The sequence below is a fragment of the Chiloscyllium plagiosum genome, unplaced genomic scaffold (assembly GCF_037043375.1).
Source record: "Chiloscyllium plagiosum isolate Xiang-an unplaced genomic scaffold, Cpla_swu_hap1 HiC_scaffold_12, whole genome shotgun sequence".
In the NCBI taxonomy this organism is placed as follows: domain Eukaryota; kingdom Metazoa; phylum Chordata; class Chondrichthyes; order Orectolobiformes; family Hemiscylliidae; genus Chiloscyllium; species Chiloscyllium plagiosum.
In genome coordinates this window covers 46,849,046-46,875,806 of record NW_028270150.1, presented here as the reverse complement: position 1 = coordinate 46,875,806, position 26,761 = coordinate 46,849,046, and the positions used below count along the sequence as shown (strand labels likewise).

The following is a 26,761-nucleotide window of genomic DNA, read 5'->3' as shown; positions in this document are numbered from 1 at the left end:
TACTTCTATTGTTGCTCAAATTGATCTTGTCTCTCAGTTACCTAACTCTTTAAACTCTCTATTTTACAAAACATATCTACATTTCTTTCGTTTGAACAATGCAGTAGCCAGTCCAGATTCTTTAACTCAGCTCCAGACCTTTAAAAATTTGCTTAATTTATTAACATGCAACATTTTTATCAGCAAAGATCATCATTGATCTGACAGAATATTTCTATTGCACCTGTTCTCTTTTCTTAAAGATTTGAATTCATCATGTAGTAAACAGTTATCTTAAAGAGTTTGCTGACTTGACTTCTGTTTCCAGCTCCTGGTTTTAACTGCAGTGTAGGTGTAAACTTTATGATTTTCTCGATGAACTATTTCATGTAACCATTCAATACTGTAACAAGCATTATGGTTTCACATCTATAGTACAGTGAATAATTTCCCAAACTATTCCATTAAATTGAAGGCACTGCACTGCTCATATACATTGTTCTTTCCTGTCTATAAAGTTTTTGTTCCAATCCTTTCTGCAAGTGGTCTGTGTTTGGTGGTTGTCATTCATTTCCACCCCTTTTTATCTTTCTCATCACTATCCTCAGCATGTGCAAATTATTCAGATCCAGGCTGGATGGCTATGTTTACATTATAACTTTTCATACAATACTCAAGACAGTTTATGGAAGTCATGATAATCTATCCCTTCACACCCTTCTTGACCCATTAGCAGACTTTGACACAGCAGACTGCAATAGTTTGCTCCCACATTCTTCTTCCAATGCCCAGCTAAGTGTACCAAAATTCTGCTGTCCACATCTAACTTGCACAAAGTTCCATTCACCGATCACTTTTACACTGGATGGCAATTCAGCAATATCTCAATTTTAAGATTATCATCCTTGTTTTCAAAACAAGATTTTGACCTTCTGCATACCTCCAATATTAATCCATGTCACCCATGCATTCAGTTGTTTTAGCCCAAAGTTCTGGAATTTCCACTCCTTTCTCATCCCAAGCTTCTCTACCATTCTCTCCTCCATTAAAAGTACCCTATCACCTGTCCTAATATCTTGTTATGTGGCTCATGTTAAAGTTTGTTTGAACCATTTCCTGTGTAGGACTTTGGGATATTTTACTAAATTACAGACTGTGTTGCTGTTGTCAGAGAACTTATCTCTCCTTATTTGGCATTTGTCCCTTTTTGGAGTATTTACATCATTGCACATCCATGATGCCCTCAGCAATTTTAAAATATGGTTGGAAATGTGAATGATATTGGAAAGGCAATATTTACTGTCCATTCTCGGTTGCTTTGAGACCATTAAAAGACAACAATAAAGTTTGGGCCTAGAACTTGATACATGCCTGGAGACCCAAGTTTCTTGACATGGACATTAGTGAATCTTCTTTTTAAAACAAGGACATTCAGCAGTTATTATTCAAAATTTCTATGGTGAGAAACTATGAGACACATTTATCAGACTTATTCAATTGAGTTTCCAACAATTCCAAGGTCAACTTAGATGAGAAATATAGAATTTATGCCTTATTTTAAGATTGAAAGGAAAATTGAGAGTTATAATTTCATTATAACCTTTTAAAAGTATTGTTTATATAAGTTGGACACACGCATGCAAAGAGATACTATTGGAATTCCAATGGAATATTTCAATGGCACAGGCTAAAGGAAGATCTAACAGCATTGAATGGAATGTTCCCATTAAGAACATTGAGCCATTAGTCCACGATCTGTAATGTCATTACCCAGTAATCCCCTAAGGTCTTCATCACCATTAAGCAACGTGGCTTACCGCGAGAAAGGATTTACAATACAGAGCCAGAAGACTCAAATTGATGTCCCACCTGCTCCAGTGCCGTGTAGTAACACGTACAGATTGATAAGAAAATATCGATGCTGCAGTGTACTATATATTCTGTAGGATACTACCTGTGCCAAGTGAAGCTACTACATCTAGTTATCCGCACATTAAACACCCAAAAAAAAAATCAAATTATGGACACAACTAGGTAATCACATAAAAATAAGTAGGTCAGAGCTAAGGGAGCTGAACAGCAGAGCCTTCATAAACACTCCTGATACAGAGAAGTTAGGCTGAATACTCTGTGGCGCAATTGGTCAGCACGTTCGACTATTAAGTGAAAGGTTTGTGGTTCGAAACCACTCAGGGACGGGGTATTATCTGTTCTCACTCCAACCGCTTTCTTTAGGTACGGTGGCTCTGTGATTAGCATGGTAACCTCACATTATCAGGGTCCCAGGTTCGATTCCAGCCTTGGATGACTGTCTCTGTGGAGTTTGCACATTCTCCCCGTGTCTGCATTAGTTTCCTTCCAAAGCTGTGCAGGTCAGGTGAATTGGCTATGCTAAATTATCCATAGTTGTTAGGTGCATTAGTGGGGGATGCTACTCTTCGGAGGGTCGGTGTGGACTTATTGGGTCGAAGGGCCTATTTCCACACTGTAGGTAATCTAATCAAAGTATAGAGTGGATGATCCTCTGTGCCTTTTGTAGACTTCCTCCAGTCTTTACCCGAGTCATGTTCCAATTATCAATAAGTTGGTTGTGACCCATCAATACTATCATTATTGCATTTTTGGATTTTCTTTCGGCGAGGCTACCCTGACTGAATTAAATAGTATTGCAGCACAAGTAAACGAATGCTCATTCTCGCTTTGAAAAAAAAATACAACGGAATTGCTTTGGCACGCGATACGAAAGTGGTTATTCTCTGAGGTTCTCTGTTTGCCAAAAAGAAAATTTCCAAGTCTAAACAGAAGACTTCGCCAAGGTAGCAAACTCGATGGAAAAATCGTTACTTTTTAAACAAAAGTGTATTCACTTTCATACCTCTGATAAAGTCTTTCAAATATGTCATTCAGTTTTGAGCAGTCACGCCTTTATTTTCTCGCCCTTAAACGCAATGCAGGGTATTGACATTGTTGAAACTTCCGGCTAAAGCCTGGACATGGTTGAGGCAATAGACGGCGGGGGGGGGGAAGAACATTGTCTCGTCCTCCATGAATAAGGCTGAAAGCTGCGCTGGAAACCTGTGCCCTGTCTGGGAGTTATTTGTACCGAATAACAGAGCTGTCCTCAATCCTTGGAGATGCCTCTAATAGCGCACGGCGATTCCCGCTCTCTGTGCTCTGACCGTTCAGGCTTGAAGTCTAACTCTTAAAAATGTCAAGTGGTTTGGTTAAAAATCTGGGCTCGAGATTTAAAAAAAATTGTTAGATTAAGATGGTTCGAGAGCTGGAACATCGCAGAATCGCCCCTACATTAGGGGAAGGTAATGATATCAACTTAATGTTATTTGTTATTGGATTTGTTTGTCAGTGACTGGGTGAAACCTGAAGATGAGCAGATTAATCACCTGGAAGTGATTAAATCAGCAGTCTGGCTCTCCCGTGTTACTAGCGAATAATCCACCAGAACTGCTTCAATCTCGTGCCGTTTTCATAAGGATTCAATACTGGGCTAAAGCACATCAAAACTATTTAGATGAGTGTTATTTATTAGAAATAATGGAAGGGATACAAAGTGATTTTTTTTTCATCAATACTCAAGCCTGTTTGCTCATGTTCTTTCTCTTCCAAAATTGAATAATTATTTCAAGGAGCCCATTAAATAATCAGGGACGATTCCATCTGAAAGAAGGGCTCTTACTCTAAGGAAGTTGATACTGGTTACACTGTGGAAGGCCTCTCTGTCCCTTTTGTCTGAGGATATATGGAATGATAGTACGATTTAGGGGAGCAGAAATTGTCCTCGAACAGACAATGGGTGCAATTATTGAAGCGCTGGTGTAAATATCCACAGATCCTGGCGTCCGATTTGGGTCATTTTAGATCGTTTGTCTAATGGGTTGTTCTGCTATGCAGACGAGGCGAAGCAAAACAACCGCGTCGGCCCCCCAGGAAGATAAATTCAATGTTTCGGTTTCCACGGGAGCCCGGAATTGTGACGGTCAGATAACTAATCCTAACAGAAAAGAAATTTGCTGCTTTAAAATAGCAGAACATTCCGTTTGGAAAATTAAACTGAGAGACCGATCTGATTTAGTCAGTCTATACTCGTCGGTGTTGCACACCGAGCACTATTTCTGCATTTTATTTTCTAGATCCCCAGAGCAGCTCGTTATACAGAAATAGGCATCGTTACAGCCTGTTTAGTTTTAAAGGAAATAGCAGCAAAATGGGAAGCTTATAAAATTCACTGTAAATTGAATCAGACGAAGATCCAAGACAGTGGCCACGTGTAAGCCCAGGTACCGTAGTCTCTGCAAATAACCTGAAAGGATAGCCGTTTTCCTTGTGGGTGGATGTCCAGGAGCCTGACTCCTAAGGGTTGGGTAAGCCATGCAAGTGGAATGCCCCCACTTGGAGTCCCTGGTTGGGGAGGTAGCTTCGTTCCTGTCTTCTGGTTTACTGCATTTTGCTGAATCCACTGCAACTCAATTGCAATTTCAGATTGCAAAATATTTCCAGAACCTTGCTTAAAAAAAAAACAGAGCTGAAAATGTGTTGCTGGAAAAGCGCAGCAGGTCAGGCAGCATCCAAGGAACAGGAGAATCGACGTTTCGGGCATGAGGCTTATGCCTGAAACGTCGATTCTCCTGCTCCTTGGATGCTGCCTGACCTGCTGCGCTTTTCCAGCAACACATGTTCAGCTCTGATCTCCAGCATCTGCAGTCCCCACTTTCCCTTAAGAATAGTCGGGCTGATACTTTTTACTTACGTGTATACTGGCTTTAGAAGAGGCGGTTTGCTGATATTTACATGCAAACTAAAGGAGAAGTGATGAGGAAGACCTCTACCTATATTTATGGAAAACAATTCTCTTCGCTCATGAAGCTTTGTTCTGTTTCCCTTCAAACATGAGTAGAATAATAGAGTAATGCAACACCGGAGGAGCCCCTTGATCATGTCAATCTTTGACAAGTTTTGAATTTTTTAAAATGAGAAACTGCCATTGCTGGTTAAACCAACATTTATTGTCCTTCCCTAATTGCCCTTGAGAAGATAATGGTGTGCTGCTTTCTTGAACTGCTGCAGTCCACGTGCTATAGCTCTCCAAAGAGTCCTAGAGTTTGGACCCAGCAAGAGTGAAGCAACAGTGATATAGTTCCAAGACACATGGTATAGACTCGGAGGGGACTTTACTTGCGGTAGTGCTCCTATGCATCTTTGCCCTTGTCCTTCCTGGCAATAGATGTCACAAATTTTGAAGGTGCCTTTTGGAGAGCTTTGATGATTTACCAAAATGTATTCTTGTCGATGGTACACAGTGCTGCCACTGTGCATCTGTGATGGAGGGAATGAATGTTGAAGCTGATGGGTGAGGTATAAATAGAGTCGGCAGTTTTACCATGGATTGGGTTGAGCTACTTCAGTATGATGAGAACCACACTTATCCAGGCAAGAGGAAAGTATTTTGTTACACTGTTGATTGATGCTGTATATCTCGTAGACAAATTGCGGGGAAACAGGATGAGACTCACTGCAGAATTCCTACCCAATGACCTAGATCTCCCCTTAATCTTCTAAACTCCAATGAATGCAATCCCAGGATCCTCAGCCATTCCGCGTATGTTAGACCTACCATTCCAGGGATCATCCATGTGAATCTCTGCTGGACACGCTCCAGTGCCAGTATGTCCTTCCTGAGGTGTGGGGACCAAAACTGGACACAGTACTCCAAATGGGGCCTAACCAGAGCTTTATAAAATCTCAGTAGCACAATGGTGCTTTTATATTCCAACCCTCTGGAGGTCAATGTCAATCTCCAATATGTGCACAGTGATGGATTCAGCAATGGAAATGCTGTTGAATGTAAGGAGTAATGGTTAGATTTTTCTGTGTTGGAAATGGTCATTACTTGGCAATTGTGTGGCATGAAAGTTACTTGCTACTTAATATTGCAAGTATGATTATTACCTAATTCTTGTTGCATGTAGGCAGAGACTTCATTATCTGAAGTATGTATAATACATTATTGCCACTTTTTGGGATTTGGATTTAAAATAAGGGCAGATGGATTTTGGTCAATTCTGTGAAAGTACTTTAAACATATAGTTCAGAATGTAATTTGGACAGTGACTGAAATACATCTTTTCTAAGAAGGCATTTAATGACAGTCAACTGGCTGGGGAAACCTCTGCAATGTTAATGGATACAATATTTGTACATTGAGTTTGTGACTGATCAGCCAATCCTTTTAAACAATTAGTTTTGGCCTCCGATCAGATGGTTCAAATTTCAGTTCAGAAGAACTCAGTTCTATTCAGAGAAGAGCAGTTTTTCTCCAAGAAGAAAGATTACATTTTTAGTTCAGTTCAGTTAAGGGGAAATTGGTCACCACGGCGGAATTGGTTTCTAGCCAATGGAGCTGCCACAAGCCAGGAAAGTCTGGATAGAAATTAATAATTGTTAGAACTGAAAAGGTTTAGGTACCAAACTTATAGGAGGTTCATGTGAGCAGACTTGGAAAGAAATGGGGGAACATCAGTTAAGTAAAGATTTAAATAACAACAGTGATAGCATTGAGTCTCTGCAACAAATGGTATTGGTAAACAAGTTGGAACTTTATTTTGATGTTTAAATTCTTTTTAATTGACCTCTCTGTATAATGTTATAGGTCAGACCAACCCCCCCCCCCCCTCAAAATTTATTAAGAAAATAGCCTCGATCCAATTTTCTTCTTGTTTTCAAAGGGAATTGTAAGGGGCTGTGTTCCTGATCCAATTCGATTGATCACCTAGCAGACTTGAAGCAAAACACACTTTATTCTTACACTATAGTTAAAATACAAACAAAAGAAGGAAGAAATGGAATAACTTAGCTCTATTGGAAAACTTAACAGAATAGTAGATTATTTCATTATAAACAATAACTGTTCCAATATATTAATATCCCGTAAAGGCATGTTCAACAAAATAGATTATCTTATATGCAATTCTCCAGAAAAGAACGTCAAGAGAAAACTTTGAGAGAGAGATAGAGAACTTAAATGCTTTGCTGTAGAAAGGAGACCTCTATAGCAACTTCCAAACCCCAACAGGTCCTGAAAGCTAAATGAAAGTCTTGGTTCTGTGGGAGCTTGACCCCACCCTGTCATGCTGCTTCTATTGTTCCAATTTTAAAAATATCTAAGGCCTCACAAGTTGTCTACATTATTGGCTTGGGAAAGACTACTTGGTGCCTCTGTCTCAACATCTGTTCACAAAAGAGGACAAAATACACCTCTTAAAAGCCATAGTTTTGTCACAATGAAGCTTTGTCTTTTTTTGTAAAAAAAATTCTGTTGTTAAAGAATATCTGCAGCCTGTGTAACTATGTTTCAATAATAAGCCATTAATCAACTGTAAAAGGTATGATCTATTAAATGAGATTTTAATTTGGGATCTATAATATCCAGTTTTAATACTGCCTGGTTTCATAATAGGAGTCAGAAACAATATTAAATATTACACAATTATTTAGAAACAGCTCAACTTCTGTCCTGAAGGTGGAGGGAAGATCATTAGTGAAGAAGTTGAAGATTATTAGGTCTAAGATACTATGTCAAGGGACTCAATTAATGTCCTGGGACTTAAATTATTGGCTTCACATAACTATGGTCCTTTCTGCTAAGTCTGATTCTAATATGAGGTGACTCTTTCCTTGATTTCCATTGGCCTGTGTGTTGCTTTGGCTCCTTGATTCCACACTCAATCAAATGCTAGCTTGATGCCAAGGATAGTCACTCTCACCTTACTCTTGAGGTCTGCACTAGTCCATGTTGGATCGAAGCTACAATGAGGTCAGGTCTCATGTGGCTGTGGTAGAACCTAAGCTGAGCATCAATGTGCAGGTTGTTGGTAAGTAAGTATCATCATTCCCAACACCTTTCATCATTTTGTTGTGGATTGAAAGTGAACAGTTGACAGTAATTTTCCACATTGCCATATAAATGCCAGCGTTTCAATGTACTGGAACATCTTGGTTAATGACACAGCTGGTTCTGCAGCACAAAATGTCAGTACTATTTCTGAGATGTTGTCAGGGCACCTAGCCCCTCTATTCAGTTCCTTCAGCTGTTACTCAGATCAGGTGGCATGAATCAAATTGGATGAATATTGGTATCTGTGATGCTGTTGATCTCAGGAGGAGGTCAAGACGGATCATTCATTTTGTACTTGTGGCTGAAGATGCTTATGCCTTGTCTTCTCTCAGATGTGTTGGGCTTCCACATCGTTAAGGATTTATGTGGACTTTACAAGGTAATCAATAAGTCTCATCAATAAGCCTCTTTCTTTGCCCAGATTCCCATAATCTTTTCCATCGGGTATTTCACATACACCACACAATATGTAAACAATATCCAATAATGTTCAATTAAGATGAATTAGGGTTAGCATGAAACATTTACATGAAATGGACAATTATGTTAGCACTTTCCTTCACTGCAAAGTTGATCTTACTCCAAAATCAGATCTTATTCTGATTTTGGAATAGTGTTTGGTATACTCTGGTTTCTAACACTTGAATTTGACATCATTTGGGATATAACTCAAGGACAAGTTTACAAAATGCTAAAACTTCTTTGATCTTTCATTAACTTAATAGTGGTTTGTTGAAATATTTTGCGAAAATGGGCATAAGACAAAAGCTCTCTACTGATTTCTAGAAGATGACAATCTGCAGTGTAGCCCTGGTGCTGACAGTCATGAATCATGCTCTGTGAATACTAGTCATAAATCAGCCCACTAAAGCACTATCGCAGCAAAACAACTATGGCGCACATACACAGTTGAATTTTAATAATTACAAACTTTAATTTTTCAATTTCTACTAAAAGATGTTCAACTCAAAGGTGTTATCATTGATTTACTGTGTTGTATGAACAGTAAGTAATAATTAGAAGTTGTCTTTAAATCATTATCAGTTATTTTACTAACTTATGTTATTATTGGCAAAATCAATGATCTTAGTGCAATCAGATATGGCTTGATTTGTAGTTCTCAGCTGAATACTGATTAGCCATATATTTGATACATGGATAGAGGTCAATGGAGGAAGTATGAAACTACATATGACTTCCAGCTGCCTGGCCACAAAAAGTTTGAAAACTTCGATTTTATCGAGGAGACACTTACTAAAAAAAAATGAGATAGGTTCCCTTATGAAGTATTAGAAATGTTATATTAGATTGGAATCTGATATTCATGGTTTACTGTATGAAACCCTAGAATGCATTTTCAGAAAGGTTTAAAGACTGAGAAGTAAGGATTAATTGAGTTAGAGACGTAAAAGGTGAATTACAAAATGCTACCATATAATTTCAGGTTAATAGATGAATTACTGTTCCACAGAAGCATCATAATACAATAAATCAAAAATAATGCCTCCAGATAATTACAATTCATGTTTATAGGACACTTGATTCACTTTGGTTGTATATAAATGACATTATAGTTCTTAATTATTAATATGCATATTTATAAAACTCTAAGATCCCAACCTGTGTATGTAGAAAATTTCAAGGCAATACCAACAATTTTAAAGTATTTACTGAAAATTTAAAAAAATGGCATCACTAAGGAGAATGAGAACCATGGTGGTCAACATTCTTAGAAATTTGTTGCATTTTCCTATTCAGCCCACTTTCTTCAAAAAAATGACCCTACTAATTGACTTTGTAGATTGAACTATTTAAATTTGCAAAGTGCTTTCAATGTAATATCTATAATTCAGTAATTGCTACCCTTTTTCACAAAGAGCTTTGTTTAAGCAATAACATAAATAGTGTATATGTAGTAGTATAACTGTTTAGATCATGGGACTCAAAGATAGAAGAATGTGCAAAAGTGACGAGAGATTTTTGAATCTCAAAAGTAGCTTAACAATGGCTTAAGCAATCTGGCAGATATCTGTTTGATATTTTTGGTGTGCAGTTTTAATTATTAAAAGAAAGTCTGATTTTTCTTTATTAGTTTGTAATCAATGTTAAAGAGTCTGAGTTATATTTCTGCTTAGCTTTAAAGCTTTAAAGTTGCTCAAAAATGGTAATGTAGCTGAGATCTGCCTGTGGTGAGTAACAGTCTAAGTTTACCTGGAGGAGGCTACCTCTTCTGTTATGTTCATTTAAAAATGTGCTCAAGGTTCCTTACTGTCTAAATATTGGTGATGCGGGGGAAGCAGAATTGATTGCTCTTCCTTGGTTGCCTCAAGGACATTAGGTCTTAATGTCTGAGATCTATCATATAGTGCAGAACTGGATTCACTGGTAGGCCAGTCCAGATAGAAATGGAACATTTCCTTTCCTGCATTACTTATCTTTTTTATTATGATTTGAGCCATTTATAATCTTGGTAAATGGGCATGAACTACTGAATTTACTGAATTCAATGCTACAACCTATGGTGATAGAATAGATTGGGTTAGGTTAGATTCCTACAGTATGGAAACAGGCCCTTTGGGCCAGCAAGTCCACACCAACCTTCCGAAGAATAACCCACCTAGACCCACTCCCCTACCCTATATTTACCCCGAGTAATGCACCTAACACAATGGGCAATTTAGTATGGCCACGTCACCTGACCTGCACATCTTTGGACTGTGGGAGGAAACCAGAGCACCCAGAGGAAACCTACGCAGACACGGGGAGTATGTGCAAACTCCACACAGACGTCGCCCGAGGTAGAACTCTCAAGCTCTGGATTGTTAGTCTATTAATATATCATAACTATTATAAACTGAAGCAGAACTTATTTTAATACATGAGTTTGAAAAACTTACTGCCGTTCTTCTCAGTACCTTTGACATTTTCTGGTCAAGAGCAGAGGTTTGCGGTGTCTGGACGCACTTATGGAGAAGGATCTCGTCTGGCTGTCTAAAAATGATCCTGGCTTGAAGAATCAGATTTGCAGTTAAATGACATAAACAGGGAGGCACTGGCTGTGAATAGACACCATATGTATCAATCTGAGATCATCGTTATAAGTTAATTGCAGTTTAAGAGTGAAAACAGTGCTGGCATAAGACCAGAATGTTCATGGCAGAGCGTGATAGATGCTATAGAACGACTTGGGGTTTGTTCTGGCAGAATGTACTATGAGGACATAATCTGCAATGCGTGCTGTAGCACGGAATAGGTTTATTGTCAGCAAAACATTGAAATTAGATTCTAAATCACTTTTCAATAGCATAAATTTATTATAGCTCATGCATATTTGCACGTTTCTCCTCATTGTACAGATGAGTAACATTTTTGTTAGGTTTCAATGTGGAGTTGAAGTGTGATCATTTTTAATATTTTCCCTTTGTGTATTTGGATTTCCTGTGGGCGAAATGGTGACTATTGTTTAGCTGCTCTCCCAGTTTGCCCCTCTAAGACCACATGTCAGTTCCTTCCTCTGGGGAAGTGCTCTAAGTAGTCCTTAAGATCAATTAGAGGGTAATGACTGTTGATGTTGTACTAAGTAACATCTGCTTAACCTCACTACTTTTCATCTCAACAGCAAAAGGTCATCTCATGATCAGAAAAGGAGCAGAAAATCACTATTATTTTTTCCATTTTATATACCTGTTCAAAATTGGTCTTTTGTGATGTCTTTGTATGGTTTAATTCTAGAGGATGGTTTAGAATAAAAAGACACTCATAAAAACTTGTATTAAAATGTCCGAATTAAGGAAGGGGTGGAGTTGCTAATTGGAAAGAGTCTTGTAGAAGTTCTGAATGAGTGGAAAAACCATGGGGCTGGATCAGAGAAAGCTCAGTATTAGAAGATGTTCACTCACATACTATTGGCTCAGTACACTGTTGGGGAAGGTTTATTTTATAAGTCAGAACAGCTGCATATTTCTTGTTTACTGCAGTCTCATTAAGCAGAAAGCTTCTGCATGTGAAGTTTTATTTAGCAACTGAGAGACTTGATATCCATCTCCTAACTATTGCACCAACATCTGGCATGCTGGAACTTCAGCTACAATCATTGACTGCTTTTCAACCTTTCAATGTCAGTTGTAAATGCAGAAATCAGATTTTTTTTTTAATGGATCAGTCAAGCTTCCATAGTTGTGAAGTCAAGACAGAACACTGCATAGCTAAAAGCCTTTCATATTTGAATAGCTAGCTAATATAGATAGAATGGATTTCCTGATGGCTTCTCAAAGTCTATAAGTGGTGTCTGCTTTATCCTTCCTAACTGAATGGTCTCCCTAAATGTTTCCTTGTAACAAAACAAAATGAAGTCGTGTCAATGTTTGTTTCTGGGTGAATTTGGCTAATTACTTGCTGTGCTGGATCAGTTGATGACCATGGAACTATAAGCACTGTGCATACTGATCAAATGGCTACCTGTGTAGATAGAAATTGTAACAATGTACGCAACACCTCCATTATTCCTACCTGTTCCCATAATTCACCTGAAACTGAGGACTTTCTCAAAAACCTATGTGAGAGATTGAGGTTTTTGAAGACTCATTTTATGACCATCTCAGGTTGATTGCCAAACATTGATATTGGAATCGAAGCTCTAATGGAATGTAGAACGTCAGTCAAAGCATTTATGAGAATCCTAGAAGATCAGGCAAAAGTGCTCTGGTCAGAAATGGTGTCATTTTCCATGAATGTTGCTTAATCTTGTCACATAGTGATGCAACAGAACATTGTAGCAAGTTGTGAACTCCTCAGCAGATGACTCAAGTTGTTCCTTAGTCATTCTCAAATAGCTTCATTTGTTTGCTGTACAATTGCTTGAGCTGGCCATTAGACAGAGAGTTGCTATTTCTCCAAGTGTACCTTTCTGTTTTGTTCTTCACCAATTACTTCATACTGGGACTGTCCTACCATATATGCATCTGGATATATTGGCATTATAGGAATGAGTGATGTCAAATGCTCATTTAAAGCAGCCTGTTGGATTCTGACAGAATAATTTGTATATTGGATTGTTGGTTGTAAGACATCCCTGTGAAGAAAGGAATGCATAAATAAATAATATCCCATGAACGATACTAGCCATGAGTTCAGAACCTGCAAACACCTCCCACCATGTTGTCCAAATTTCAGCATCTACAGTGCTCACCTATCACTAATCTCTGGTTGCAATATTAGCTACCTTATTTTTTCCTATCTGCTTTTTTCAGATGCCAAAAATGTGTGAGGGGAAGAAAAGAGAGAGATTTGTGTGGTCTAGTGGCCTGGACCAACAGCCTCTTTATGTCAGTATGCTGATGTCACTTCACCCACTTTGTGCTTTTGTTTGTCACATTTCTTAGGCTACATTTTGTTGGCTGCAAAGTGAAATGATTCGGTATAACCTGAGTATGTATGTGCATTTGGAGAGTGCATTAATGGTTTCAAAAGTACAAAGTTTCAAAATTACAAATTTGCTAAAGTGTGCTTTGAAGTAGTTAACATCACCAAATAAATTCAAGTTTTTTTTTTAACTTTGATGTTGTGCGAGAAATAAATCACAATGCTGTCATACACTGTAAGACACACTGTTAATTTATGCAAACTGTGAGCAGACTTACTTTGGCAATTTGAAATAAACCAAGACAATAATCCTTCTTCTGCTCCGAGGTCTGGAACACATATGATGCAAGATTCATTTTACTTATCACATATATCTGGATTTCTTGACAGTCACTTTGATGGCAGGGTACCCTTCCATTTCAAAAACATCCACCCTTCTTTGGAACTTGTTACCAGAGCACCTTCAATGCTGCGTTTTGGAATGGTGCAGTTCTGTCTGTGCTTTGATTTGGCATTTTATACCCCTCACAATGAGTTCCATTTTAGGAGCTACTATTGCCAAATTGCCTACTGTCACAGTCAACCTTCCAACAACCTAAAATTAACCCACCTTGCAGTAGTCAATGACAAGAACTCAGTAGAGGTAGATTCAGTGCATACAGAGCAGGGGTTCATGTACTGTTCCTACCAAGTGAGTGAGTTGCCATAATCTTACCAAACCATAGGGCTGCTCTGTCATTAGAGAGAGACAACTGGTGGTGATTTGACCTGAGGGCCACCACACCTCAGGTGAGGTTGAGGTGGAGAGTCCTTCAGGGTAACCTCAGACACTGAGGATTGAACCCACTCTGCTGGCATTACAATGTTTCGCAAATCAACTGACCAGCCAAATGAGCTAAGCTGACTTCCTTCTAGCACGAAATCAGCCTGCTTGAAAATTCTAAATACTAAGAAGCTATTCTTTAAAATGGTATTTGGTGTGTGACTTCTCTATTTTTAAATGTTCTAATTTATTTCTGGTTCGGTTCAGGTTTCACAGTGTACTTCTCTGCATTCAGCATGAATTTTCTCCAAGATCTTAAAAGTAAGATTATGTGTGCTTCTATAGATTTTGTTTCTTGAATTACATATCACAATTTGGGTATGACAGGTTTGCAAAGAGATCCCAATCAGGCACTGTGCAGCCTATGGAAATCTCACTAGCAGCAATGGTGATTCTAGTGGCAATGCCAGAACCCCACCCACATCATCCATTCATTCCCCTCACTGGCATCTGCTTAAATGGACCTGATGACCCAATTCCAAACAACTTGCTATGAAGGTGGCATCCATCACTGATGGATCCATCAGCTGGATGCATTTCCAGTTGTGGCCACTCAGAATTGATGGCACTACTGGAACTGAAGGGTTGATGTACCTCCAATGGTCAGTAATTCCTGAAGGTGGGATATTGGGCCTTAAATGGACGAAAGCCTCAACAGCAACACATCAGCTTCTTGGCTTGATCTAGAATCCAGGGTAAGATTCTCCCCATCTTGTAGCACATTATTGAAGCCACAGTTACCACAACAAAAATCCAGCTTTATAGGCATACATTCCCCAAGAGCTATTGAAAAATTTGATTTCAGTTTTTAAAATCAACTGTGGTAAAAACACAAATGACTTGCTGATGCCATTTAGGTCAGAAACCCTTCTGTTCTTATCCAGTCAGACTTGTGTTACTCCATTCCTGCAACAATGTGGTTGACTCCTAACTCCCCTCTGAAGTGATCTACCAAATTAATTGTAACAAATTGCTACCAGTAGTTTGAAGAAGTTGCCCAGCATGGCCATATCAGGGCAACTAGGGATCAACAACAATAAGTAACCTTAGGAGCAGAGCAACAATTTCTATCCTCCGCTCATGCCACAGTATTGCTAACTGGATGCCAATTGAGGCTAAAACTTTAGTCACTTCTGTTCAGCCCTTTAGCCCATGAGTACAATGTTTTTCTTGCTAGTTTAGCTGACAACGGTTGATTCAGTGCAACATAGGAATTTAACCTATGACCACCTTTACCTATTAAACTCAGTACTAAACTGACGAGTGATCTTATTTAGTTTTCACTGAGTGGCAGCACACTGATTTTGTTTAACGTTTTTCAAGGTAGACATTTATTATGTTTGTAATATTGTGCTGTGTGATATCTGGAATCTATCCAGTTATTCTGCATATTCTATGATTAACCAATTGACCTTTACTTGCTGGAAAGAAACAAATTTTACTGTGCAAAAAGAGATAAGAAACAAAACAAGAACCATTAATTTAACACTATAGCTTTGAAGATGTATTCCATAATTTAGTTCTATTTTTTACTTTCCACCTGAGAGTTTTCATCTCTATCAAAACCTTGAAAATTCATTCATTTTTAATGGGAGCGACCTAAAGGCATACCTTATCTCTCTGATATTCAGATTAATTCTCCTCAGTACTCCAGTTATCCTCTAAGATAAAATTCTCCAGAGATACTTCTGTTATCATTTTGGCTACACAACCATCCATCCTTTCTTCACTGATTAAATGACTAGATTCCTTAAGGTGGCTGATGGCAGATGGTGCAATTTGAATGCAATAAAATTTGAAGTTTAAAAACTAGTCTAATGCTCAGAATAACAACTGTAAATTGTAATAATACCCACTTGGTTCACAGAAGTCCTTTTAATGGAGGCAATCTGTAATTCTTAGCTGATGTGGCCTATGTATGACTCAAAACTCTCAGTAATATGGCTGACTCTTAACTGTCCTCTGAAATAGCCAAGCAAACCATTTAGTTGTATCAAAATCACTGCCAAGTCTGCAGAAAGGAATGAAATCCGACAAATGACCTGACTTAATTGTAGGCACTCAAAATGACAATGTCAATCTCAGCCCTGAGTAATCTGCAAAACCTTCCTTACCAATGCTTGGGGGGGGGGGGGGGGGGGAACAGTGCCAAAATTGAGGGAGCTGTCCCAAAGGCTAGTCAAACAACAGCTTGATATAATCACAGAATCATACCATACAGACATTGTCCCAGATACCAACTTCACCATCCCTATGTATGTCCTGTCCCAACTGTGATGAGAAATGGGAAATAAACACTGTCCTCACCACAGACATCCAAATCCAAGAGCAAACGTACAACGAAATAACTTTACCAAGCTTTTCCATTTTCCATTGAATACATCTAAAGGTACATTCTATTCAAAAGCACATGAATCTTGGATCGGACTTTGGCAGAATTAACTATAAATAAGCATTATTCATTGTATACACACCTTTTCTGACCAATTTTCTTAAATTTAAAATTGTGACATTCAGCACACAATTTACTACTGATATAAAATTTAACTGAGTTTTATCTGCAAAGAGTTAGAAATGTGACAAAGATTTTAAATGTTTAGATTTTGCACCAGACAACTGAATTTTAAGTGCAACCCATCCAGTAAAACGTTTATATGTAATAAAGAACTGGAAATAAGGCAAAATTCAGATAATGTTACAATTACAATGTTAAATCCTTATTGTCTCTGTTTTGATTTTATTATATTAACCAATCATTCTTATTAAATACATGTTTCGGATCTCTTTGGGACTTTTTCCATGAATTGTTACTTCTGGTAGATGGAATTTCCAGTGTAAGTGCTCTCACATGTTGTTTTGAATGACAGATAGTAATCAAACTGGGAGCAATTCATTTAACATTTACTCTAGACAATATGTTTAAAAGTAAAGTAAATGAAAAATAAACCTTCGTTTCCAAGTTGCAAGATGTTCAGGGGGTTACTGAACTTAGTTCACAAATCATATTTTAATAGCATGTGATATTATTCTACGTGTTTTATGTGTGACAGTAAATTCTCACAATTACAGATTCTGATATGGCCATGCCAACTGTGAGTAAATATGACCATTGACATGAGTAGCCAATGCAATACAATTAAATATATGCTGCATATTAAACAAATAACTTGAAGCTAGAATTCATTCAGAAGATAATAAATATCACAGGAACAGAACAGTTCAAAATCATTATTCAATGGTGCCCACTGAAAAGACTATGCTTGTGGATATCAAGGGCACACGAGACGTAGATGCAATGCTGCATTCTCCCAAATGATTAAACAGTCATGCACTAATTAGATTCACTGACTTAAATATCAATTTTACCAAGGTGCTAGAGAACAGTGGAGACCTGTCAAACATTTCCTAGGCTGACTTTCAGTAAAGGAAAAGAGAAAAAGCTAGAAAATTTAGGTGAACTGTTCAAAATAGAAACATTCAGCTTGTTTTCCAAATAAAATTTTGACGTTTTAAAATTTAACAAGCCATTTGAAAGCACTTAACTTCATTTTAATCTCTTGTCTTCTTTGTGTATGATACAAAATTGAATAACTGATGCATCTCAATTCTATAGGGACAGAACATATTCAGATTGGAGGCATGTACAATCAACTAATCGCACAAGTTAAATGTGGCTTTCTAAGGCTAGATCTTGGTTAATTTTTGCTTTTTGACTTTTGCTCAGTGTCCTTAGGCAAAGTATTGTTCACATTGGAAATTGCTTCCATGACATCCTGGGGTCACACTGTTGTTCAACCCAAAGATGATTGTTAAATATATGAAATGTGAACAGCACTTCCATCAGGTTTTTTTTTGCCCTTAAGGCAAGCTTCTTTGCTTCCCACCTGGCAGCTGGAATGAGAACTGATGAAATTGCAAAAGTATTTTTTGGTATCTGAGGGATTTGAGCTGCAGAGCCATATGTCACAGAAATCTGTGACTCAAACCAGTTGCACAATTCAGCTTTACATCCTTTTTCAAGCTACTTAAATTGTTTCTGTGTTTTAAGAAAGCTCCTATTAGGGGATTTCATGTAGTTTATGACTTTTGTTTGTGACAGTTTCTTAAGTGATTCCCCTCAATATTAGATAAATCAATAAAGTAAAGTGAGAACTTTAAATGTTGGTATTTTGAATCTGCATTTTTTATGCTGTTAACTGCCCTCTTTGTTATTTTTTCCCTTTACTCAATTGGACATTCCTACCCCATGAGCAATTCATAACCAAAAAAAAATTAAAAGTCTCTACCAATGCTGCATCAACCCAGAGGTACAAAAGAATGACTGACTGGTTTGGAAATCTGTTCCACTTTAATTTTCCCTGGCTTCTTCCCTTTTGGGAAACGACTAGCCTCGACACTATACTCCACACCATGATGTGAGTAAACGTTTCAACTTCATGGTTCAGGAGATTTTTGAAATCGACTGCATTTCTTAGTTTGTGCTAATACAAAGATTCAATATGCCACTTGACAGTGCTTTATATTTAAGTGACTTTGAAACCCAAGTGGATTAATATCTTTCAACACGTGTACTTCTATAGTGAAAAGTTGCGATATTGACATCATGAAGAACAAGGAGTATGTAGAAGAATAGGTGAACATCAAGGGGTTAGAAGATTATAATTCAATTGAGCATTTCTAAGAAGTGATAAATATGAAAGAGCATCAGGCACTTTATAAGTCCCAGTAGGATTCTAATAATTAATTGCTACTTTTCAATCAGCCAGATGTTTGATACTCTATGTATAACTTAAGACTGCCAAATTTTTAAAAGTTGGACTTCTGCACCATTAACTGGCTGCTACATTGCCTATTGTTAAAACAACATGTGAAGATGAATTCCTATCAAAAGTTAAAATGACAGGTTCTGGCTGCATAAGTTGTGTGTTTTCAGTTCCTACGTCACAACTTCATAGAACAAGGAATGGAGGGTAGCCATGAATTTAATGAGAAGTACATTGCACACTGAATGGTAGAAGGAACTAATTCAACATAATTTAGATTAGATTACTTAGTGTGGAAACAGGCCCTTCGGCCCAACAAGTCCACACCGACCATCCGAAGAGCAACCCACCCAGACCCATTCCCTTACATCTAACACTACGGGTAATTTAGCATGCCCAATTTACCTAACTCTCACATCTTTGGACTGGGGGCAGAAACCCACACAGACACTGAGAGAACATGCAAATTCCACACAGACAGTTGCCCGAGGCGGGAATTGAACCCACGTCTCTGACGCTGTGAGGCAGCAATGCTAACCACTGTGCCACATAGTTCAATTTCTTGGATGCAGTGTTTCAAAATATTGCATTGTTCAAGAACATAAAATACTTCTGGTCTGTCAATAGTATTCTGTACGCAACAAGCACAGAAAATGCTGGAGAAACTCAGCATATGTGGCAGCATATATGGAAAAAGAAACAGAGTTAATGTTTTGAGTCCAGTATGACTCAGAGTCATAGTGGACTGGAAACGTTAACTCTGTTTCTATTTATTTCAGATTTCCTGCATTTGCAGTATTTTGTTTTTACGTTCTGTGTGCAGTTTCGCTTACCTTAAGAACTAATGAATTTAGATTGCTTTTTAAATTACTCTTTCTAGTAGGAGTTGCAAGTGCTACAAATTAGCATAATGTTCTCAGCAAGAAATGTTATGCTTTGCTGTTTTGCAACATAAAGATTTAATTATTCAGCAAATAACTGTTTTCTATCATTTTTCTATTGGGTCATTAAGCCTGATAATTTATTCTAGAGCTGAAAAATGTGTTGTTGGAAAAGCGCAGCAGGTCAGGCAGCATCCAAGGAGCAGGAGAATCGACGTTTCGGGCATAAGCCCTTCTTCAGGGCTTAGGCCCGAAACGTTGATTCTCCTGCTCTTTGGATGCTGCCTGACCTGCTGCGCTTTTCCAGCAACACATTTTTCAGCTCTGATCTCTAGCATCTGCAGTCCTCACTTTCTCCTAGTTGATAATTTATTCCAGTCATCTTTCAGGGCTAGAGTTCTGACTATATAATGTATACCAAAGCTCTTCTGTGTCAAAATACTACTGTGCTAATCCACATTTTATTTTGTCCCATTCTATTCAAGTTCATTCTACCATTTCACATCCCCTATGTACCTGTCATACCATATAACGTGTTTCACATATTCATTACATTGTGGTGGAGAGTTATCTAATCTCAACCACTGTTGGAATATTGTGTGCAATTCTGGTCTCCTTCCTATCGGAAAGATGTGAAGCTTGAAAAGGTTCAGAAAAGATTTACAAGAATGTTGCCAGGGTTGGAGGATTTGAGCTATAGGGAGAGGCTGTACAGGCTGGGGCTGTTTTTCCTGGAGCATCGGAGGCTGAGGGCTGACCTTATAGAGGTTTACAAAATTATGAGGAGCATGGATAGGGTAAATAGGGGTCGGGGAGTCCAGAACTAGGGGGCATAGGTTTAGAGTGAGAGGGAAAAGATATAAAAGAGACCAAAGAGGCAATCTTTTCACACACAAGGTGGTACGTGTATGGAATGAGTTGTCAGAGGAAGTGGTGGAGGCTGGTACAGTTGCAACATTTAAGAGGCATTTGGATGGGTATATGAATAGGAGAGGTTTGGAGGGATATGGGCCGGGTGCTGGCAGGTAGGGCTAGATTGGGTTGGGATATCTGGTAGGCATGGATGGGTTGGACCGAAGGGTCTGTTTCCATGCTGTACATCTCTATGACTCTATGACTCGATAGCTTGATTGAGTTGTATCCACTTTTATCATGTTCTCTGTTTCTGAAATCATAACCTAAGTTTACATTGCTTGTATATTTAAATAGCTTTGCATGTCCATTCCTCTCAGTACTTTAAAATCTTGGACCATGTTCATTTTCAAACATGTTTTGATAGTGAACACAAATTGATTTCTGTAAGATTTTTTCTGGTCATAACCGAACCTAATACTGTGCATGATTTTTGCTGCCAATCTAAAACTGCTCACTAATGCATGAAAGTTCCTTTGCAGGTAGGAGCCTGAAATTTCCATAGGATTTCCCTTGAGCCTCCTGGTATAACTTCAGTAAAAGTTTAACTGGAAGGCTATTTCACCCAATTTTCTAAAGACCTTCCATGAAAGCTGTGAGAGTAGCTTCAGGAAAGCATGACATTGTATGTGATATGAACAGGCTGTGGAAAAGTTCTGCAGGAATTTTCAGATTGCATACCATAACCTTAGCAGATCAGTGAAAAAGCCATGTTGCTTTCCTTTCTCCAAGGGTTTCTAAAATGCATACAATGTTAGAATTCTATTCTTACCAACGAATCATTGTACTTTTAAAAGTTATAATTAGCTGTTTTAGATGCACCCTTCAAAATCTGATAATCCTGTTGATAGTAGTTGTACTTTGAGTCACTTTAGGTTAATGTAGCATTTAAAACATCAGTCAATGAGGTATATTCATTGTTCTGTGTTTAACAAATTCTCTTTGAAATGCATATAAGATTCTAGCATGTTCTACAAATAAAACTTTATGATATATTCTATTTATAAAATAATAACACTACTTACTCCAAGTTGCATTGGTTCCACAATGTACTGCAAGCTGCTGTGGTCTGGCATTTGAAAGTGAAGAACTTTATTTGCAATTCTGAACAAAATTAATTCTATGCCAGATATCTGAATCACTATTCCAGGCAGAAAATTCAAACTGGCAAAATCAGTTGGGATCATTCCAGTTATGAGTCTTCATTGAAATCAACAATGGATAGTCATGGCATTTTTGTTTGAGTCAGGACATTGTAGGTTCACAGTCCCTCTCTGGACACTTGAGTCATATTCTACACTAAATATGTTAATGATGTATTGCACTATCAGAGATGTTGTCTTTCAATGAGACATTAAACCAAGAGCTCAAATGCTGTAAAGGTGGCGACAAAAGATTACACATTGTTATTTTGAAAAACAGTTGAGTTATCTCTGATTTCCTGGTCAGTAGTTATTGTTTAAGTAATACCACTCATTTCAGATTAGCTGGCCACTGTACCTTTGTTTGTGGGAGCTTCCTGTGCACAAATTGACTACCAATATTTCCCTCAACAGTAGCTACATTTCATGGCTGCAAAACACTTTGGAACTTTCTGAGATCATGAAAATTGCTACATAAATGCAAGTTCTTTCACTATATTTAGAAACAGAGCTCCCCTTTAAATAGAGTCTGGATTCTAAAATTCAAATTCAGGAATTATAAGTATAATTATTATTCAAGACAGGTGCATAATTAAAGGTACAAATGTTTTATTGAGAGCTATCAGAATACAATTTACTTCTATGCAAAATGCATGTTTTGTTAAGTGTTTTCTATTAATGTTGTTTAGATTGAATGAATAATTTCTGAGGCTATGGTGCAAAAATTCTGCCAATTGGCTACTTTTAACCTGCAATTTCCAACAATCCTCATCCAAGCAGAATTTTCATCCAAGCAGAATTTTCATCCAAGAATAAATTTTCTTGGCAACCTAATGATACATTCATCAGAATTGAGCCCTACGTTCACCATTCCCTCCAAAATTGAACTTTCAGTTTTCCTGGATGTGAGTAATTATTTTGGCTAAAAGTATTATTAATTTAAGCTAAATGGAGCTTGTAAACACTTGCCTATTGTTAAAAATAACAGTCGCTGATATGAGGTAACTGATTCTGGTCATTGCTGCCTTTCAAGAATGTGGCACACCATTGTGAGTGGCATCAGGTCTACTCTCAGTGATTAATGAGTATAGTGGATATTGTACTTAGTAGGTAAATTCCATTAAGTAAATTTAATCTAGAAGCATATTATTTCTGAGTTTGCATAAGGCTATTTCTTTTTTTCTATATAAACAGACATACAGCAAGGTGACTACAAATGTCATGTTTTGGGAATTCTGCAACATTTTTCCACTAACATTTTTTGGAAGAAGAGTTACTTTTTAAAACCTGTATTTCAAAGTATAATGTGGCTACATAATGTTAAAAAATGAACTGAGTATAAGATGGTTAACATAACAATGCCAGTTAATGTTCCTTCCCAAAAAGTTAAAACAGTATGCAATATTTTGAACTGGATGTTCTTTGGCAGATTGGTGTGGACTCAATGAGCCAAATGGCCTGCTTTTACACTGGAGGGATTCTTTAATTTTATGAGCTTTTTGTTGCATATTTCCACTATCTCCATTACACAGGTATTCTGTTATTAAGCACTAAATAAGCATAGATTCACAGAATAATCGATTGGTTTCAGCACATTTTGCCCACCATGTCTATGTCAGCTTGTCGCAGGAGCAATTCAGCTAGGTCCAATCTCCCAACCTTCCCTTCTTAGAGTCATAGAGATGTACAGCATGGAAACAGACCCTTCGATCCAAACCATCCACGCCAACCAGATGTCCCAACCCAATCTAGTCCCACCTGCCAGCACCCGGCCCATATCCCTCCAAACCCTTCTTATTCATATACCCATCCAAATTCCTTTTAAATGTTGCAATTGTACCAGCCTCCAACACTTCCTCTGGCAGTTCATTCCATACATGTACCACCCTCTGTGTGAAAAAGTTGCCCTTTTGGTCTCTTTTATATCTTTCCCCCCCTCACCCTAAACCTATGGCCTCTAGTTCTGAACTCCCCCACTCCAGGGAAAAGACTTTGTCTATTTATCCTATCCATGCCCCTCATAATTTTGTAAACCTCTATAAGGTCACCCCTCAGCCTGTGAAGCTCCAGGGAAATTTCTTGCCCTGCAATTTTTTTTCTCTTTGGGTAAATAAGCAATTCTTCCTGCACCACAATCCTGATGTTAACCACTCGCTGCATTAAAAAAAAGTTTCCTTCTCACGTTGCCACTGCCCTTATTATTAATTACATTGGATAAAACTGTGATGAGTTTTACGTATGGCTGTTCAACTGATTGCAACTTATGTTTGCATTTATCTCGAGATAAACAGTTAAATTAAGCTTAAGTCATCATATGTACTCAGCAGAGAGAATGGCAATGTCAATCATCAGCAAAATGAAGCCTGTTATATTTACAGTTGGGGAATGGGGTGGGGAAAGTGATTTATGTGAAGTATAACATTTGGGAAGAGACTTTTATTTTGTTGTTAATTTGCTCACTATTTTGAGATTCATACAAGTGCAGAACTAGAATCTAGATTGTCCAATTTTTTTCATATATTGCACTAGAACTAGCTTAATAAGGGTTTTGTTTAAAGACCTGAGAACAGAAAACAGACCTAACCACATCTCTTTGTAGACCTAGATTTTAATCATGAAATCCCAATGTCACTAATTCACTTCTTTGCAAATCATGTTTTGACAACTTTGCAAATAATTTTTTTATTACTAGCAGGTTAAAAGGAATTGCACTGTATGAACTCTCAAGGTGCTGTGGCGTAGCTTAAGCAACAACATTTCTAATTGATATTTAATACAAAAAATATAATTATGATTCCCAGGGGTTACTCATGCTAGTGATGTGTGGAGATGTCATTAGCATCTATGCAATCTTCACCTTATCAATATGATGCGGCAAGGCTGAAGTTAAATCTGTGATTTGCCTAATGAGCAGTTATACATTGCTAAAATATAGTAAGATGCTGATGCTTTCAATAAGAAGATAAATAATAAAAAAGTCATATGGCAAAAAAGAAGCTTTAAAGAAGAACTCACACTTATTGATACCTTTTAACTTTGTTATATCTACCGAAGCACTTATATTTGGGAGTCAGAAGTATCTAAGAATAAAGGGAATTTTGGGAGGTGACTGAAGGTGCATTCAAAGAAGCATTTTAATATAGCGATAATGTAACAAGGCAATGGGGCTTAGTGACTTCTAGACTTTGGCGGATAAGATGGTTGAAGGTAAGTGAAGTGATAAGCATGACCCTTAAATAAAAAGGTGATAATCATTACGAAGAGTTCAAACTAAAAAGGAAAGAATGATAACTAAGGTTTACATTCCTTGTGGAGGAACGTTGACAGGCACTAGATTACCAGTATCCTCAATTTAAATTTCTGTCTTCATGGTTGATAATGAAGCAAAGTGTTAACTTTTATTCCATTGCATGGTACTAATTAACTTTTTCTAATTACTAAAATTTTGTATTTTGACTACATGCTTCTCATATGCTTAGTTTCCTTTAAGTCTATTGTTGAATGAGATTTCCTGCATTGTGTTTGCAGAGTCCCAGCTGAGCTCAGATCAGGAACACAGCCCAGGAGCAGACGGTGAGAGTCCAACCCAACATACTGCTTGTTCCTACAGCTCTCCTGCAGAACTCACTCCTAACTCCACCACATCTCTTCCAACCTCCTCCATGGATGAGATTCAGATGGAATTGCAATGTGTTGATCTTTGGAAAAGATTTCATGACATTGGCACTGAAATGATTATTACCAAAGCTGGAAGGTATGAGACAAGATTGCCTTTTGATGATTTTAAATGTAAACCAGTTTCTAAAAAAAAGTTCAGTCTGTAGTATTGTTTCAAGCTTTTTTTTTTTGCAATTGCAATGACATTCATAATAGGTTTATCTAGTCTTTCCAGAGCTGTATCCTGTCTTTCAAAATTTTTTATCACCAACGGCTCTCCAACCCATACAGCATTGATTCAAAAGCGTTTTTCTCACTTTCGTCTCTTCCTCCCCATTTGTCATCAGTCTTCCAACACACAGTCTTTGTTACTCTGACCCTGAACTATTCTTTGTATCCTCCCTCTCTCCCACTCACCCCTATCCTCACTCTATCCCATTTCAGTCGCTAAGCCTTTACTGATCTTATCCCTACACTTTGAAATTCACTCTCTAAACCATGGCTTCTTAGAGTGGGGTTCAGGACTTCAAGTGAGGTCACAAGCTGAATTTTTGGAGTCATGCGTTCTGAAGCAGGTGCGCTTATCAACTCATAACAACTGTGCTCCATTTCTGACATATCCCTGCTCTCTCTGTGCTCACTGAGTAGTTGCAACATTTATTTTTAAACCGCAAAATGGAGTCACAGTGAGAACACGTTTGGGAAACACGACCCTAAACTCTGCCTATCCACCTATTTCTTCACTTTCAAAAATCTCCTTGAAGAGGACATTTGTATAAGACTTTGGTTTGGCCACATTTGGAATACTGTGTACTGTTCTGGTCACCACATTACCAAAAGGAGGTGGATGCTTTGGAGAGGGTGCAGAAGAGGTTCACCAGGATGTTGCCTGGTATGGAGGGCGCTAGCTATGAAGAGGGGTTGAATAAATTAGGATTATTTTCATTAGAAAGACAGAGATTGATGAGGTGGGGGAAGCCTGATTGGGTATACAAAATCATGAGAGGTATAGATAGGCTAGATAGCAAAAAGCTTTCTCCCTCAATTACTGGGGGTCACAAGTTCAAAGTGAGAGGGGGAAGATTTAGGGGAGATATGGGTGGAAAGTTCTCCATGCAGAGGGCAGTGGGTGCCTGGAATTCATTGCCAGCGGAGGTGGGGAGGGTAGGAACGATAGCGCCATTTAAGATGTATCTAGACAGATACATGAATGGGCAGGGAGCAGAAGGATAGTTACCCTTAGAAAACTTTAAATATTTTTAAGTCGTCATTGGACAAGCATATGGACGTACATGGAATAGTGTAGGTTAGATGTGCTTCAGATTAGTATGACA

The 26,761-nt window shown here is 38.0% G+C and overlaps 1 protein-coding gene across 1 annotated transcript in view; it reads left to right on the top strand.

Moving 5' to 3' along the window:
• tbx15 (T-box transcription factor 15) overlaps positions 1-26,761 on the top strand; it is a 104,681-nt gene that overhangs the window by 8,649 nt on the left and 69,271 nt on the right. The window contains exon 2 of the mRNA XM_043700961.2: positions 25,299-25,524. Within this exon, the coding sequence (XP_043556896.2) occupies positions 25,299-25,524 (226 nt within the window). The remainder of the gene's footprint in view (positions 1-25,298; positions 25,525-26,761) is intronic.